Source organism: Cotesia glomerata, linkage group LG4 (assembly GCF_020080835.1).
Source record: "Cotesia glomerata isolate CgM1 linkage group LG4, MPM_Cglom_v2.3, whole genome shotgun sequence".
Classification (NCBI taxonomy): domain Eukaryota; kingdom Metazoa; phylum Arthropoda; class Insecta; order Hymenoptera; family Braconidae; genus Cotesia; species Cotesia glomerata.
Genome location: NC_058161.1, coordinates 14,253,779 through 14,267,198, shown reverse-complemented (window position 1 = coordinate 14,267,198; position 13,420 = coordinate 14,253,779). Strand labels below are relative to the sequence as shown.

The 13,420-nt window shown below is 30.3% G+C and overlaps 2 protein-coding genes and 1 long non-coding RNA gene across 8 annotated transcripts; 1 reads left to right on the top strand and 2 right to left on the bottom strand.

Moving 5' to 3' along the window:
* Window positions 1–9: 9 nt before the first annotated feature.
* Window positions 10–3,838, bottom strand: LOC123263001 (serine protease persephone-like). 3 transcript variants are annotated; one of them, XM_044725512.1, is made up of 6 exons: window positions 3,710–3,838; window positions 3,176–3,373; window positions 2,111–2,379; window positions 1,756–2,048; window positions 521–835; window positions 10–55 (listed from the first exon to the last, which is right to left on the bottom strand). In XM_044725512.1, the coding sequence occupies exons 1-5, from the start codon at window positions 3,768–3,770 to the stop codon at window positions 544–546; spliced, it is 1,113 nt and encodes a 370-aa protein (XP_044581447.1). In that variant the 5' UTR covers window positions 3,771–3,838; the 3' UTR covers window positions 10–55; window positions 521–543. The 3 variants fall into 3 exon arrangements, with proteins under 3 accessions (XP_044581447.1, XP_044581446.1, XP_044581448.1); XM_044725511.1 differs by lacking the exon at window positions 10–55 and having other exon boundaries at window positions 486–835; XM_044725513.1 differs by lacking the exon at window positions 10–55 and having other exon boundaries at window positions 486–835; window positions 3,176–3,370.
* On the top strand, window positions 1,930–13,419 carry LOC123263004 (transmembrane reductase CYB561D2-like). 3 transcript variants are annotated; one of them, XM_044725518.1, is made up of 3 exons: window positions 1,930–2,062; window positions 11,112–11,315; window positions 11,867–13,419. In XM_044725518.1, exons 2-3 carry the CDS (start codon window positions 11,139–11,141, stop codon window positions 12,386–12,388), a joined length of 699 nt encoding a protein of 232 aa, XP_044581453.1. In that variant the 5' UTR covers window positions 1,930–2,062; window positions 11,112–11,138; the 3' UTR covers window positions 12,389–13,419. The 3 variants fall into 3 exon arrangements, with proteins under 3 accessions (XP_044581453.1, XP_044581452.1, XP_044581454.1); XM_044725517.1 differs by lacking the exon at window positions 1,930–2,062 and adding an exon at window positions 10,173–10,275; XM_044725519.1 differs by lacking the exon at window positions 1,930–2,062 and adding an exon at window positions 10,304–10,449.
* On the bottom strand, window positions 7,141–9,855 carry LOC123263009. 2 transcript variants are annotated; one of them, XR_006509074.1, is made up of 3 exons: window positions 9,824–9,855; window positions 8,891–8,894; window positions 7,141–7,230 (listed from the first exon to the last, which is right to left on the bottom strand). It is a non-coding gene; the product is annotated as an uncharacterized LOC123263009 (long non-coding RNA). The 2 variants fall into 2 exon arrangements; XR_006509073.1 differs by lacking the exon at window positions 8,891–8,894 and adding an exon at window positions 9,013–9,015 and having other exon boundaries at window positions 9,826–9,855.
* Window position 13,420: the final 1 nt, after the last annotated feature.

Below are 13,420 nucleotides of genomic sequence, written 5' to 3'. Positions count from 1 at the left end.
TTTTTTAATTTTTAATATTTTCCTGGTAATTTTGGAAATAAATTTCAAGGTCAAATTTTGAGTAAATACCAGGAAGTTTTTTTGTTTTAATAATTATTAAAACAAATAATTAATTAATTAACTATAATGAATTAATTATAACTAATTAATTTTAATTATTTAATTATAACTAATTAATTGTAATTAATTAATTATAACTAATTAATTGTAATTAATTAAATGTAACTAATTAATTAAAACTAATTAATTAAACCTAATTAATTATAACTAAATTATTATAACTAATTAATTATAACTAAATTATTATAACTAATTAATTATAACTAATTAATTATAACTAATTAATTGTAATTAATTAATTATAACTAATTAATTGTAATTATTTAATTATAACTAATTAATTGTAATGAATTAATTATAACTAATTAAGTGTAAATAATTAATTGTAATTAATTAATTGTAACTAATTAATTAAAACTAATTAATTATAATTTTTCAAAATTTTTGATCATTTATTTGTAATTAAAAAACTAAATAAAATTTTTAAATAATTCTTTCAGGCCAGACAATGCTTTCAATCCAGTCGATAAAAGAATGAACGGAAGTATAAACAGCGGCATAGGGACCCCCGCAGCTCTGACCAAAGGAGGTAACTCCTATAACAGTGTCCCCAGAGGAAGATAACAGCAGAAGAGGACCTCCGCTGTCTCCCTGACAGGCATCGGCTCGGCGAGTAGTGTTCGGGTCCTTGGCACAGATCATACTTTCGTCCAGGCCGTAGGGGAGCTGTCTGAATCCTTGGTAAGCCGTGGAACAATTTTCTCTTGGTTCCAATCTATAAAATTTACAAAATTAATTTTTGAACTATATTATTAAGAAAATAAGAAAAATTTGTCATATGATAAAATGACCTTGTGAACTATTGACATTTTTAAAGATACCCACATCGATTTTTCATATATTTTATATATTTATATATATTATAAATATGTATTTATGAAAAATATATCAAAAATGCATGTGGGTACTCAAATGAAAGCTCTTGACGAGCATAATTTCAGGATGAGTTTATATCTTAAAAAATGTCAATAATTAAAAAATGACCTTGTATTTTGTGAACTATTGACATTTTTAAAAATATAAGCTCATTATGATGTTACACTCATCAAGACCTTTCATTTGAGTACCCACATCAATTTTTCATCTATTTTATATATTTATATTTATTATATATATGTATTTATGAAAAATATATCAAAAATGCATGTGGGTACTCAAATGAAAGCTCTTGATGAGTCGAACATCAAGATGAGCTTATATTTTTGATATATATATTATATATGTATGTATCAAAAATATATGAAAAATTGATGTGGGTACTCAAATGAAAGCTCTTGATGAGTATAACATCAAGATGAGCTTATATCTTAAAAAATGTCAATATTTAAGAAATGACCTTGTATCTTGTGAACTATTGACATTTTTAAAGATATAAGCTCATCCCGATGTTACAATCATCAAGACCTTTCATTTGAGTACCCACATCAATTTTTCATATATTTTATATATTTATATATATTATATATATGTATATATGAAAAATATATCAAAAATGCATGTGGGTACTCAAATGAAAGCTCTTGACGAGTATAACATCAGGATGTGCTTATATCTTTAAAAAAGTCAATATTTAAGGAAGTACAATGCAATTTAACAATATAATAATTAGTTTTTTTTTTTTTTAGATCAACTTACTGAAGACTGGGAGTTTTAAGAAGCTTGGTAGACTTCTCAGCGTCAATGTCAGTGACTCCCCAGCCGACGACCACGAGGTAGGTCCCGACGACCTGGAAGTCGATCTCGTTGGGGGGCTTGATCTGCAAGCAGATCGGCTTCACGGTCTTGGACCAGTTTATGGCCTCGAACAACTTCAGCAGGGCAATGTCGTAGTACATTGTACTTCGCTTGTACTTAGGATGCGCAATTATTTCCTTTATGGGGATTGTCTGCTCGTCCTTGGACTCCAGGTCTACGGAGCCTACCCTGACCTGGAAAAATTTGTGTAAATATCTTATTTTTAGGAGTTATAGCCATTTTTATATCCACTTACTAAAACAGGAACATCCTCATTATGATTACTAACACAGTGCGCCGCAGTGAGAACAAACCGCGGCGCAATAATAGTACCCCCGCACCCATATTTAATTTTTCTAATTTTTCTTTCGCTATTATCGCTGGTAACTTCGCTTGATGTCTTCTCAACATATCCTAGGGCTGCCAAGTAGGGAAATTCTTCCGCAGCAGCTTCAATTCCCGCCAAAATGTGCCAGGTCAGTCTTTCAATTCCCGAAAGAATTTCATTTTCGTAATCGTGACATGCTAAAAAAAAAATTTTAATTTTATTATTATTATTATTATTATTATGATCATTATTATTTTTAAAATTTTTAAAAATTAAAAATTTTAAAAATTAAAAATTTTTTTTTTCAAAATTTTATTATTGTTATTTTTTTTATTTTTCAATTTAAAAATTTTTTTTTTTAATTTTATTATTATTATTATTATTATTATTACCATTATTATTTTAAAAATTTTTTAATTAATTTAAAAATTTTAATTTCTTTTAAATTTTATTATTATTATTATTATTATTATTAATTAATTAATTATTAAAAATTAATTTAAAAATTACAAAAAATTAAATTTTTTTTTTCAAAATTTTATTTTTATTATTATTATTTTTTTTTCAATGATTTAATAAAATGCAAACTAGGTCATAATATCATTTATCAAAAGTCGTATCAATTTACGTGGGTGGATATAAATAATAATAATTATTATTTTTTCATTAAATAAATTTTAAATAGTCTATCGTAAAAGAAAATAAAATTCCCTTTGATTTGAGTACCATAATGTATTTTTATCACACATCACACATGTGCGTCATGTGCGTCGGAGCACACAAGATAAAAAATCGACATGGTACTCAAATGAAAGGTAATTAAAAGCACTCCAAGAAAATGACTCTAAAAACTTCCAAAAATAAAAACAAGAAAAATTACAAGCAAAAAAGTGGATAATTAAATTTTGAAAAGTGACCTTGGAAGTTTTTGTGACGCAAGGAGTGATTGTTTGTATTTAAGATGGTGAGTAATATATCGGGATTTTTACGTGCCTATGTCAGCCGGACGTATGTTTATTTTTCCTTGGACCGGAGCTGGACAGCAAACAACTTCAATGAACCCAGCGAAGCCGCAGCGGCTTGATAGCGCGGTCCGTCTTCCTTTTCTTGCGTCATCAAGTTTTGGAGGGCATTCGGGCAACTTTGTACAGACTCCAGGGCTGCCGTTTTCTAATAAACATTCACTTCCTTCTGACAGATAATTATTATTATTATTAATATTAATAATAACGCCTATCACTCTTAAAATATTGAGTTTAGGAAAAAATTATGAGACTAAAATTGTAGCTTAAAAAATTTCCTATAAAAAATGTTTGTATACTATGGGTCTATTTTTAATATTTTAGGAATTATTAAAAAAAAAATATAATTTTTTTTAATAATTCTAATTCCTGATAAAAAAAGTTATCAAGAAAAAATGAAGGTCAAGTCCAATTATCTGATAGTTTAAAAATAATAGCAACAATTATCCAATCACACCAATAAAAAAAAAAAAAAGTTATCTTTATTTGTAATGATAAAACTTACCTTCAAGTTGAGTAAAGCCGGTCGCAAATAATCCAAAAAAAATAAAAATTATAAATTTCATTGTAATTTATAATTAAGTATCACAAAATTTTACCGGAAAAAATAAACATTTATTAGTTTATTGACTTGATAAAAATAATTATTTATCATCCGTCCGACTTGTTTGACGGCTGATGCCCGACTGAATTTATATTATTCGATACCATCGACATTATCTCTAATTCATGATTTATTGTTATTACAATAATAAGCGTTGAAAAAAATTTTTTTATAAATTAATAATTATACTTACTATAAAATCTATTTTTTTTTTATTTTTTACTCTTACTATTTCTATCTTCTGAAATATTGAAGACCTATAGTATAAAAACATTTTAAATAGAAAATTTTCTAAGCTACAATTTTTTCCTAAAACCAATATTTTAGGAGTTAAAACTTTTTTTATAATAACAAAACTCTTAAAATTTTCCGTTATATCCCCTCCACAAAAAATAATTCCAATTCCAATTAAAAATCTCTGAATTAATTTTTCTTAAACATTTTTGTCACCGAATCATATTGAAATGTCATGAAATCGTTGCTGTCAAAATTAAAATAATCTTGTATTTTTTTCCAAATTGAATAGCCGCTAGCAATAAAGGGCCCCTCATTTATTTCTGTAACAACACTAATATCTTCATCCTTCTTAACAATAAACGTCTTCTTCCCAAATTTAAACTTCATGGTATCTTCCGTCTTGTCATGAATAACCTCGTTAGGATTGACGTTTTTATCCTTGATCATTTGTCTCAATGACAAACCCCCCATCGGTCAGCGTTAAACCCTGATCAGAACCAAACTGGGGATTAAACTGCCTATCAATATCCTGATCCTCCACCTGAATCCTCACGGATTCTGCGGAGCGATTCCTGACGTGGTGTCGCATTACGAGTCCATTATCAGTGCAGACGCCGTACTCCGTGATCGACAAATTAAGTTCCAAGTGATTAAACGTGAACTTCTGCATCCAGTAAAGTACGCTGCCTTGGTCTTTAATCTCAAAGTGCCCAATACACGAATCAATAACCTTAACAAAGTGTTTATTGACGAGATTCGTCTCATGGAGCTCCTCGGAACTTGAATTATTATTTCCGTCGAGTGAAATCATGCCGGGTTGTTTCTTCAGCAGCTGAAACGTCATTTTTCCCTCGAGGCATGTGTATTCCAATGTGTATTTCAATTTTTTTAAAGTCCTAGTAAATAGATTTTACGAATTTCATTAAAAGTAAAATATTTTGCAACCGCGCACACTAAATTCGTTCCAAATTTTTTTCTTAATTTTTAAATTTATAACACAATTTTTTTTAATTTCCGAAAATCATAAACAATCATATCGGTTACTTGGATTTTTTAATTTTTTTATTTTATATATTTTTGTAAAGAAAAAAACAAATTTTTTTTTCTTAATAGTCTTATAAACGTGGACTTGGCGCGATTTTTTACAGTGAAACTGTTTTTGTTCGGATTTTAGTATTTTTTGTAATTACTAGTATACGTTGCGCGCGCAAGCGCGCGTGTGAATTTAGTATGAAATTATCTATATTTTCATACTTATGATATATTTGACCAATCACGTTACGAATAGTTTGTCTTATTGTGTATATTTTCATATTTTTCATCTAAATTATAAGAGTGGATATACGTTGCGCGCGCAAGCGGTGTGAATTTAGTATGAAATTATCTATATTTTCATACTTATGATATATTTGACCAATCACGTTACGAATAGTTTGTCTTATTGTGTATATTTTCATATTTTTCATCTAAATTACAAGAGTGGATAATAAAAATTTACAATTGGTACCAACTTAAATCTCGCGTTGGTTGCATTTTTTATAGCAAACTATCCCCTTGAAACTACAGTTTATGTAAAAATAATTCCAGCGCACCCTGGCGGGTGTAGATGCAAGCTGTGAAATATCTTTTTTTAACTGTAGTTTCCCATCTAATGAAGGATTACTATGCATTCTCGAATTATTTAGTCTGTGGCAGATCACTTTGCCCATCGAAAAAAAGTCAGGATCGAAATTTTTGCGTTGCTATAGTTTGTGCTGATTAAATTTAATAATTTCAAGTAGATTAATTGTTATAAGTGAATATAATTAATTAATAACAGTCAAATAAAGTATGAATTACTGTTATAATATACAATTTAGGAAAAAAAAGTACCGTAGAATTAAATAAAATTTTGCAACCTCAAAATATCGTCTGCTTACAGTAAACACAGTCGGTAGTCTAGCGCTCCGTTTACAGCAGATTTGAACGGAACTTGGCGCCAGATTCTACCGAATCTGTGGATATGTCTTTCTACATTGGTAATAATCTGTATTCAATGTTTTTAGATGGTAATAATCATTTTATAACTACCGGTGCAGGTGAGGCCATATTATATTATTCTTCTACGATGAAAATAGTATATTACACCCCTTGGGAAGGAAAATAAGAAAAGCCTCAGATCATATGTAATTGTTGGCCGAGGCGAAGCCGAGGTCAACAAACATGTGATCTGAGGTTTTCTTATTTTCCTTCCCAAGGGCTGTATAATATTTTTTTTTGCCCTCCGGGCGGAAAGTGGCAACTTTCGTCCCGCTGCGCTAAACTAAGTTGCCGCTTTCCGCCTTCGTCGGACAAAAAAATAGTATACACTCCACGGGAAGTAAATAAGAAAGCCTCAGATCACATGTTTGTTGACCTCGGCTTCGCCTCGGCTAACAATTACATGTGATCTGAGACATTTCTTACTTTACTTCCCTAGGTGTGTAATATACTATTTGTCCGAGGAAGAAGGAAAGCGGCAACTTTGTTTAGCGCAGTGAGACCAAAGTTGCCACTTTCCGCCCAGAGGGCAAAAAATGAAATTTCCTCGCTTCAACCCATTGATGTCAATAGTATATTACACACCTAGGGAAGTAAAGTAAGAAATGTCTCAGATCACATGTAATTGTTGGCCGAGGCGAAGCCGAGGTCAACAAACATGTGATCTGAGGCTTTCTTATTTACTTCCCGAGGAGTGTATACTATTTTTTTGTCCGACGAAGGCGGAAAGCGGCAACTTAGTTTAGCGCAGCGGGACGAAAGTTGCCACTTTCCGCCCGGAGGGCAAAAAATACAATTTCGAATTTGATATTGAAACATATTCGTACAAACGGAAAAATTGATTAAGATTATTTGAAACTATTGATTTTTTTTTGGGAAATTTGTAGTGGAAAAATAGCTGTAACTAGAAAAGGAGGGGGTTTAGGGAAAAGTGTAAGAGACAAAAATTGTAGCTTAAGAAATTTTCTACAAAAAAAGTCTTTGTACTTCAACTCTATCTTCAATATTTTAGGAAATATAGGAACTTTAGGAGTAAGAAGGTTAATGAAAATTATGAGTGAAGCTTTAGGAGTTAAAAAAGTTGCTATAACTCCTAAAATATTGAGTTTAGGAAAAAATTATAAGAATACAAAATTGTAACTTAGGAAATTTCCTATTAAAAATGTCTATTGTTATGTAAAGAAATTTTTTTTTACATATTTATTAATTGTAAAAAAATCGAGTATGATTTTATTTCATTTTTTAACGATTGTAAAAGATAACTCGAGTGTGATCATTAAGTGTCTCGTTTAACTCTTGTAAGAGACCCAGGGAAATTCCCGTAATTAGTCTAGGGCCCAGGTACATTAAAGAGATTAAATAGATGAATGGGAGTTTTGTTATACGTAAGCAAACTCACTTATACTTAAAATAAGAAATACTTAAGTAATGACAAAGAACATTAAATAAAAGATTTATTTTAAACCAAAAGATTTTAAATTAACTTAATTACAGAATTTTAGTGTTAAGACAAATATTGAAATAAATTTTAATAATGCACTTTCTGAAATAATTTTTAGATAATGAAAATTAGATATGAAATGAGAAACAAATAAAAAAAATAGAACTTGAAAGTTAAATAATTTAAAATAAACAAATATTAAACAATTAAATTCTAAAATAATACAACAAATTTATAAAACGACAAAACAGAAATATTTCTCCAAATAAATAATTAAATTCAAGAAAACGTAAGAGATGCTAGATTCGAGTACATATTTATTCATACGATTTAAATAAATAAATTAATTTAGACAGTACAAATGTATGTCTTTGTCTATGCGTAAATGCGCTTACGTATACACAAACACAAAGATGAATAATAGAACATAAGCGTAAGTGAGAAAGTATGTTGCACTCTGACCCAAGTAGAGGGACTCATGCAACATTTGTAGACAAATTTAAGAGAGAGGGTAAGGGCCCAAGAAAATAGACAAATAATTAGACATTTGTTTCCCCCAATGAGTGGAAATTAGTAACGCGCTAAAATTCGACACCTCGCAATTGTCACCAAAAAAATCTCTCTCGTTGTCCTGACGTCCTAGTGTTAACATCGTACATAGTTTTAATAAGTCTCAATAGACCACGTGTAAATTTAATCTATTGTATAGAAAGTAAAACATTTCCCGTGTAAAAAAAATTTGTTCCTAAGGGATGCCTCAGGAATCCCGCATCAGGAACGTCCCGCTCGTGAGACGGACAGGAACTATGAACGGAAGATTGACGGGACATATTAAAATATTGAAAGTAGCCGAACGAGTCTTGAAAACCTGAAAATGATCTACGAGAAAATTCAGAGTAGTTTCAGGTGTTTTTTCGGAACATAAAAAATTATAAAAGTGCCGCCGAAATTCCTGCAAATAACCTGAGGCTAAGTTTAGGATAGTTTTAAGTACTTTTGCGGAATACAAAAGTAATAATAGCACCACTGAAATCCCTATAAATGGCCTAAGGGCTAATTCAAGTCCTGCAAATGGTGTTTCAGGTTCTTTTTCAGAATATAAAAAATTATAGAAGTGCCGCTGAAATTCCTACAAATAACTCTAAGTAAAATTGAGGATAGTTACCGGTTCATCTCTGGTATAAATAAAAATAACTTAAGTTATAATTTTAGCGACACTTTTATAATTTTTTATATTCCGAAGAAAAACCCGAAACTCCTTTAAATTATCCCACAGGTCATTTCCAGGTTTTTGAACGGTACTTTTATCATTTTTGTATCCCGCAAAAGAACCTGAAACTCCCCTAAATTATCCCCGAGATCATCTGCAAGAATGGTAGCGGTACTTTACTTATTTTTTTTATACTACAGATGAACCGGCAACTATCCTGAATTTTTCTTCAGGTCATTTACAGGACTTTCAGCGGTACTTCTATAATTTCTTATATTCCGAAGAAGAACCTGAAACTTCCTTTAATTATTCCACAGGTCATTTGCAGGACTTTCAGCGATACTTTTATCGTTTTTGTATCTCGCAAAAGAACCTGAAACTACCTCGAATTAGTCCTTTGGTAATTTACAGGGATTTCAGCGGTGCTACTATTAATTTTGTATTCTGCAAAATTATTTGAAACTATCCTAAACTCAACCTCAGGTTATTTGCAGGAATTTCCGCGGCACTTTTATAATTTTTTATATTCTGAAGAAAAACCTGAAACTACCCTGAATTATCTCGTAGATCATTTTCAGGTTTTCAAGGCTTTTTCGGCTACTTCCGATATTTTAATATGTCCCGTCAATCGTCCGCTCATAGTTCCTATCCGTCTCACGAGCGGGACGTTCCTGATGCGGGATTCCTGAGGCATTCCTTAGGAACAAATTTTTTTTACACGGGTTGTAAAGGTAAAGTAAAATCGTAAAGTGAAACCAACTAAAACAAATTAAATTAACAAGGTTCATCAATTTTTTTATCAGGTATTTGTGAATTTAGTAATATTGTAAAATAGTTATATGAAAGAAAAAGTTAACTTTAATCACTGTACAATAATTATAATTATTGTAAATTAATTATTGATAATAATTTTGGATTTAAACAATATATATATTAAAATTATTCAACTACATCAATTATTCAAACAAACCTATCATTCTCAATAAATTAAAACTCGCAAGTTCCCGGTCTATTAGTCTAACACGCTAGGGCCGAATACTTAAACACATTAAATATTTTAAATGTAAAATTAATTAATTACCCTAAATTAAATTTTTTTTTACATAACACTATACTATATACCTATTTTCAATATTTTAGATATAGCATTAAAAAATGCTTACGTGATTAAAATAAAGAATCACAATCTACTTTATAATTATCATTACCACAATTAAATTTATTATTTGTAATTAAACCACCACCAAAATATTTAGATAAAATCCTAGAAAAAGATAACCATCACAAAAAATTCTTTCCGTAACGTCTTGAATAGCTCGATTGTTACTGCGTGATTTCTTTCTTTCTCTCTCGAATTTACTACAGAGCCTCCTACTATGCAACCATCGGAGCAGAAGCCTCTACTCGACATATATCTCGTGCTTAATTCCGATAATAAAAAAAACATAATAATAATTATAATATAGCCTTGTAAACACACGCGTCTTGTCTATATAGCGTCAGTGTGTGCTGCGCTGCTTTGTGAGAAGGATGTTTTTTATCTATTAAAATATTTATCGCGTAAGTAAAAATTATTTATTTACACACTCGAGTGTTTTGAGGAAGTAAGCGAAAAAAAATTTAGATTATTTTATTATAAAAGTCGAAAAATCCCGGAAAATTCAGTGTATTATTTTTAGCGAGGTGATTTTAAGCAGTCGTTAGTTTTTATCGATTTTCTCAGAATCTAAAGAGGTAAGATGGACACTTAGGGTGTGCTTTGGTTAGGAAATTTTCCGGGGAACAATTTTTGTTTAAAAAATTTTCCGATAGCTCCAATAGCTTGCAAGTTATAGACTAAAAAACAAATTAGTGCGCAATTTTTAGAAAATTAAGCAGTCATTAGTTCTCAATTTTCTCGGGATCTAGCGGGGTAAGATGGACACTTAGGGTGTGTTTTGGTTAGGAAATTTTCCGGGGAACAATTTTTGTTAAAAAATTTTCCAATAGCTCCAATAGTTCAAAAGTTATAATTATTTGAAAAGTTCACAAAGAAAATTAATGCACAATTTTCAGCGAATTATTAAACAGTCATTTGTTTTTCTTAATTTTCTCGGAATCTAGTGAAGTTAGATAGACACTTAGGGTATGTTTGGGTTAGGAAATTTTCCGGGAAATAATTTTTGCCTAAAAGTTTTCCGATAGCTCTGATAGTTTAAAAGTTGTAAGCGTTTAAAAGAAAGATTGTATTAAAAATCGTGAATTGTAAATTCTATTGTCGTAATTGTGTAATTAAATAATAATAAATAGTTGTGAGTATGAGTCACTCGCTGAGATTCCTACGCTAATTACGGCGAGGAAAATGTTCATTTTTTATCATAATAATAATTAAAGTAATTATTTTCCTCTATTTGTAGGACACGTTGCTGATAATAAATTTGAAAATGGAGACGGATAAAAGCGGATCAGGTGATAAGAAGAGCGATAGCCTGACGATGATTAACTCTGTAATGACTATAATTACGCACGCACTGCTATTAATTCCTACGGCTTATATTGTCATAATTTACTTTGTTCATTATAACTTTTTTTCATGGCATCCAATTTGTATGGCTCTAGGAGTAAGTTTGATTTTTATAATTAAATGATGATATCTCCTAAAATATTGAAGATAGACCTGTACTGTAAAAACGTTTTTTATAGAAAATTTCCTAAGCTACAATTTCAGTCTCTTATAAATTTCTTCTAAACTCAATATTTTAGGAGTTACAGCTAATTTTTTATTAGCTAAATAATTATTAGGAATTATTAGGAGCTGTATCTCCTAAAATATTGAAGATAGAGATGAAGTACAAAGACCTTTTTTGTAGAAAATTTCCTAAGCTACAATTTTAGTTTTATAAATTTCTCCTAAAATCGATATTTTAGGAGTTATAGCCACTTTTATAGTCCCTCAATGTTAATTTTTAATTTTTCACTTCCTATTCATTCCTAAAGTTGCTATATCTCCTAAAATATTGAAGATAGAGTTGAAGTACAAAGACGTTTTTGGTAGGAAATTTTCTAAGCTACAATTATTGTCCCAAAAATTTTTTCCTAAACTTAATATTTTAGTAGTTATAGCCATTTTTAGTAACGACTGAATTAAAATGACTAATATCTCCTCTTTTAGGTGGGTTTACTTTTAATGGAAGGAATCTTCGCAATATCCGGCGAGTCAAACTTAACCTCGCGCATAAAGCGCACCCAAAGAGTGACAATCCACTGGATACTAGTGACCTCAGGACTGATATTGATGTTCATCGGCTTGATAATCGCAATTATAAACAAAAACCGACTAAATAAGCGTCACTTTGTGTCGACCCACGCGCAGTTGGGCCTCGGCGCTATTGTAATCTCCTGCGTGGTCACCCTGGTCGGCACAGTCGCTTTAAACTCGCGCTGGCTGTACCCCCATGTAAGGCCAGTGGTCATTAAAGTCGCCCACGCATTCGGCGGGATCGCTATGAGCGTCATCTTCGTTGCCACCAACATCAACGGGACCTACAAGCACTCTTTTCCCGGCGGCTATGTTGGGAGGGACTTTGTCTTCGCTTGCTACTTCTTTGGGACGCTGCTGCTTCTTTTCAAGCCGATTATTGGAGCTATTTCGAGGTCGAGAGTCATTTTTAAACCTTCGCAACCTTCTTCGTGATTTTTTTTATGATTAAGGAATTTTTTTTGTATGATTAATTGTTGAGAAATAAATTATTTTTTTACTAACCATATTACCCCGGGTTGGTTTTTTTGGAGAAACGGATGTCGGGAGGGTATTCTGGAGGTCGAGACGAGAAAAATGAGTATAAACACGGGTGGTATTGGAGAAGGTCATGTGTAACGTATGTTACATATGTGTAACAGATGTAACATATGTAACATTTGTAACATTAAAAAATATTATGTGTAACATAAAGTGACAAAAGAAAAAAATCAGATGTGACGCATGTAACATAAAAAAATCATATGTAACATGTGTAACATAAAAAATCAATTGTAACATATGTAACATAAGAAAAACAATCAAATGTAACATGTGATTGTGTAACTTAAAAATCATATGTGACATGAAAAAAATTTTGTGTAACATATAGTATCAGAAAAAAACAGATGTTACACATGTAACATAAAAAATTATGTGACATAAAAAAAATTTTGTGTGACATATAGTAACAAAAAAAAAATCAGATGTTACACATGTAACATGTGTAACATAAAAAAAATCATATGTAACATATGAAGAAAATCATAAGTGACATATGTAACATGTGTGATCTAAAAAAATTATATGTAACATGAATAACATATGAAGAAAATTATACGTAACATTAAAATTAAATAATGTGTAACATATAAGGAAAATCATATGTAACATGTGTAACATAAAAAAATTATATGTAACACATGTAACATTAAGTAAAAATTAAGTGTAACATCAGAAAAAAATCAGATGTAACGAATGTAACGTAAGAGAAAAAATCATTTGTAACATGTGTAACATATGAGTAAAATCATAAGTAACATATGTAACATTACGGAAAAATCAAGTGTAACATAAGGAAAAAATCAAGGTCAACATATGTAACATGACAAAAGTCATGTGTAATATATGTAACACATGTGGAAAATCATCTGTAGCATATGTAACACTAAAAAAAGTATTATGTGTAACTTGTAACAGTGTAACATG

Excerpts from the sequence above, each read along its gene's own strand:
- LOC123263001 (XM_044725512.1), bottom strand. The coding sequence starts at position 3,770 with ATGAAATTTATAATTTTTATTTTTTTTGGATTATTTGCGACCGGCTTT. Across the intron at positions 2,380-3,175 it reads CATACGTCCGGCTGACATAG|CATGTCACGATTACGAAAAT; the intron begins GCACGTAAAAAT and ends TTTTTTTTTTAG. Across the intron at positions 836-1,755 it reads CTTAAAACTCCCAGTCTTCA|ATTGGAACCAAGAGAAAATT; the intron begins GTAAGTTGATCT and ends TAAATTTTATAG.
- LOC123263004 (XM_044725518.1), top strand. The coding sequence starts at position 11,139 with ATGGAGACGGATAAAAGCGGATCAGGTGATAAGAAGAGCGATAGCCTG. Across the intron at positions 11,316-11,866 it reads CAATTTGTATGGCTCTAGGA|GTGGGTTTACTTTTAATGGA; the intron begins GTAAGTTTGATT and ends CTCCTCTTTTAG.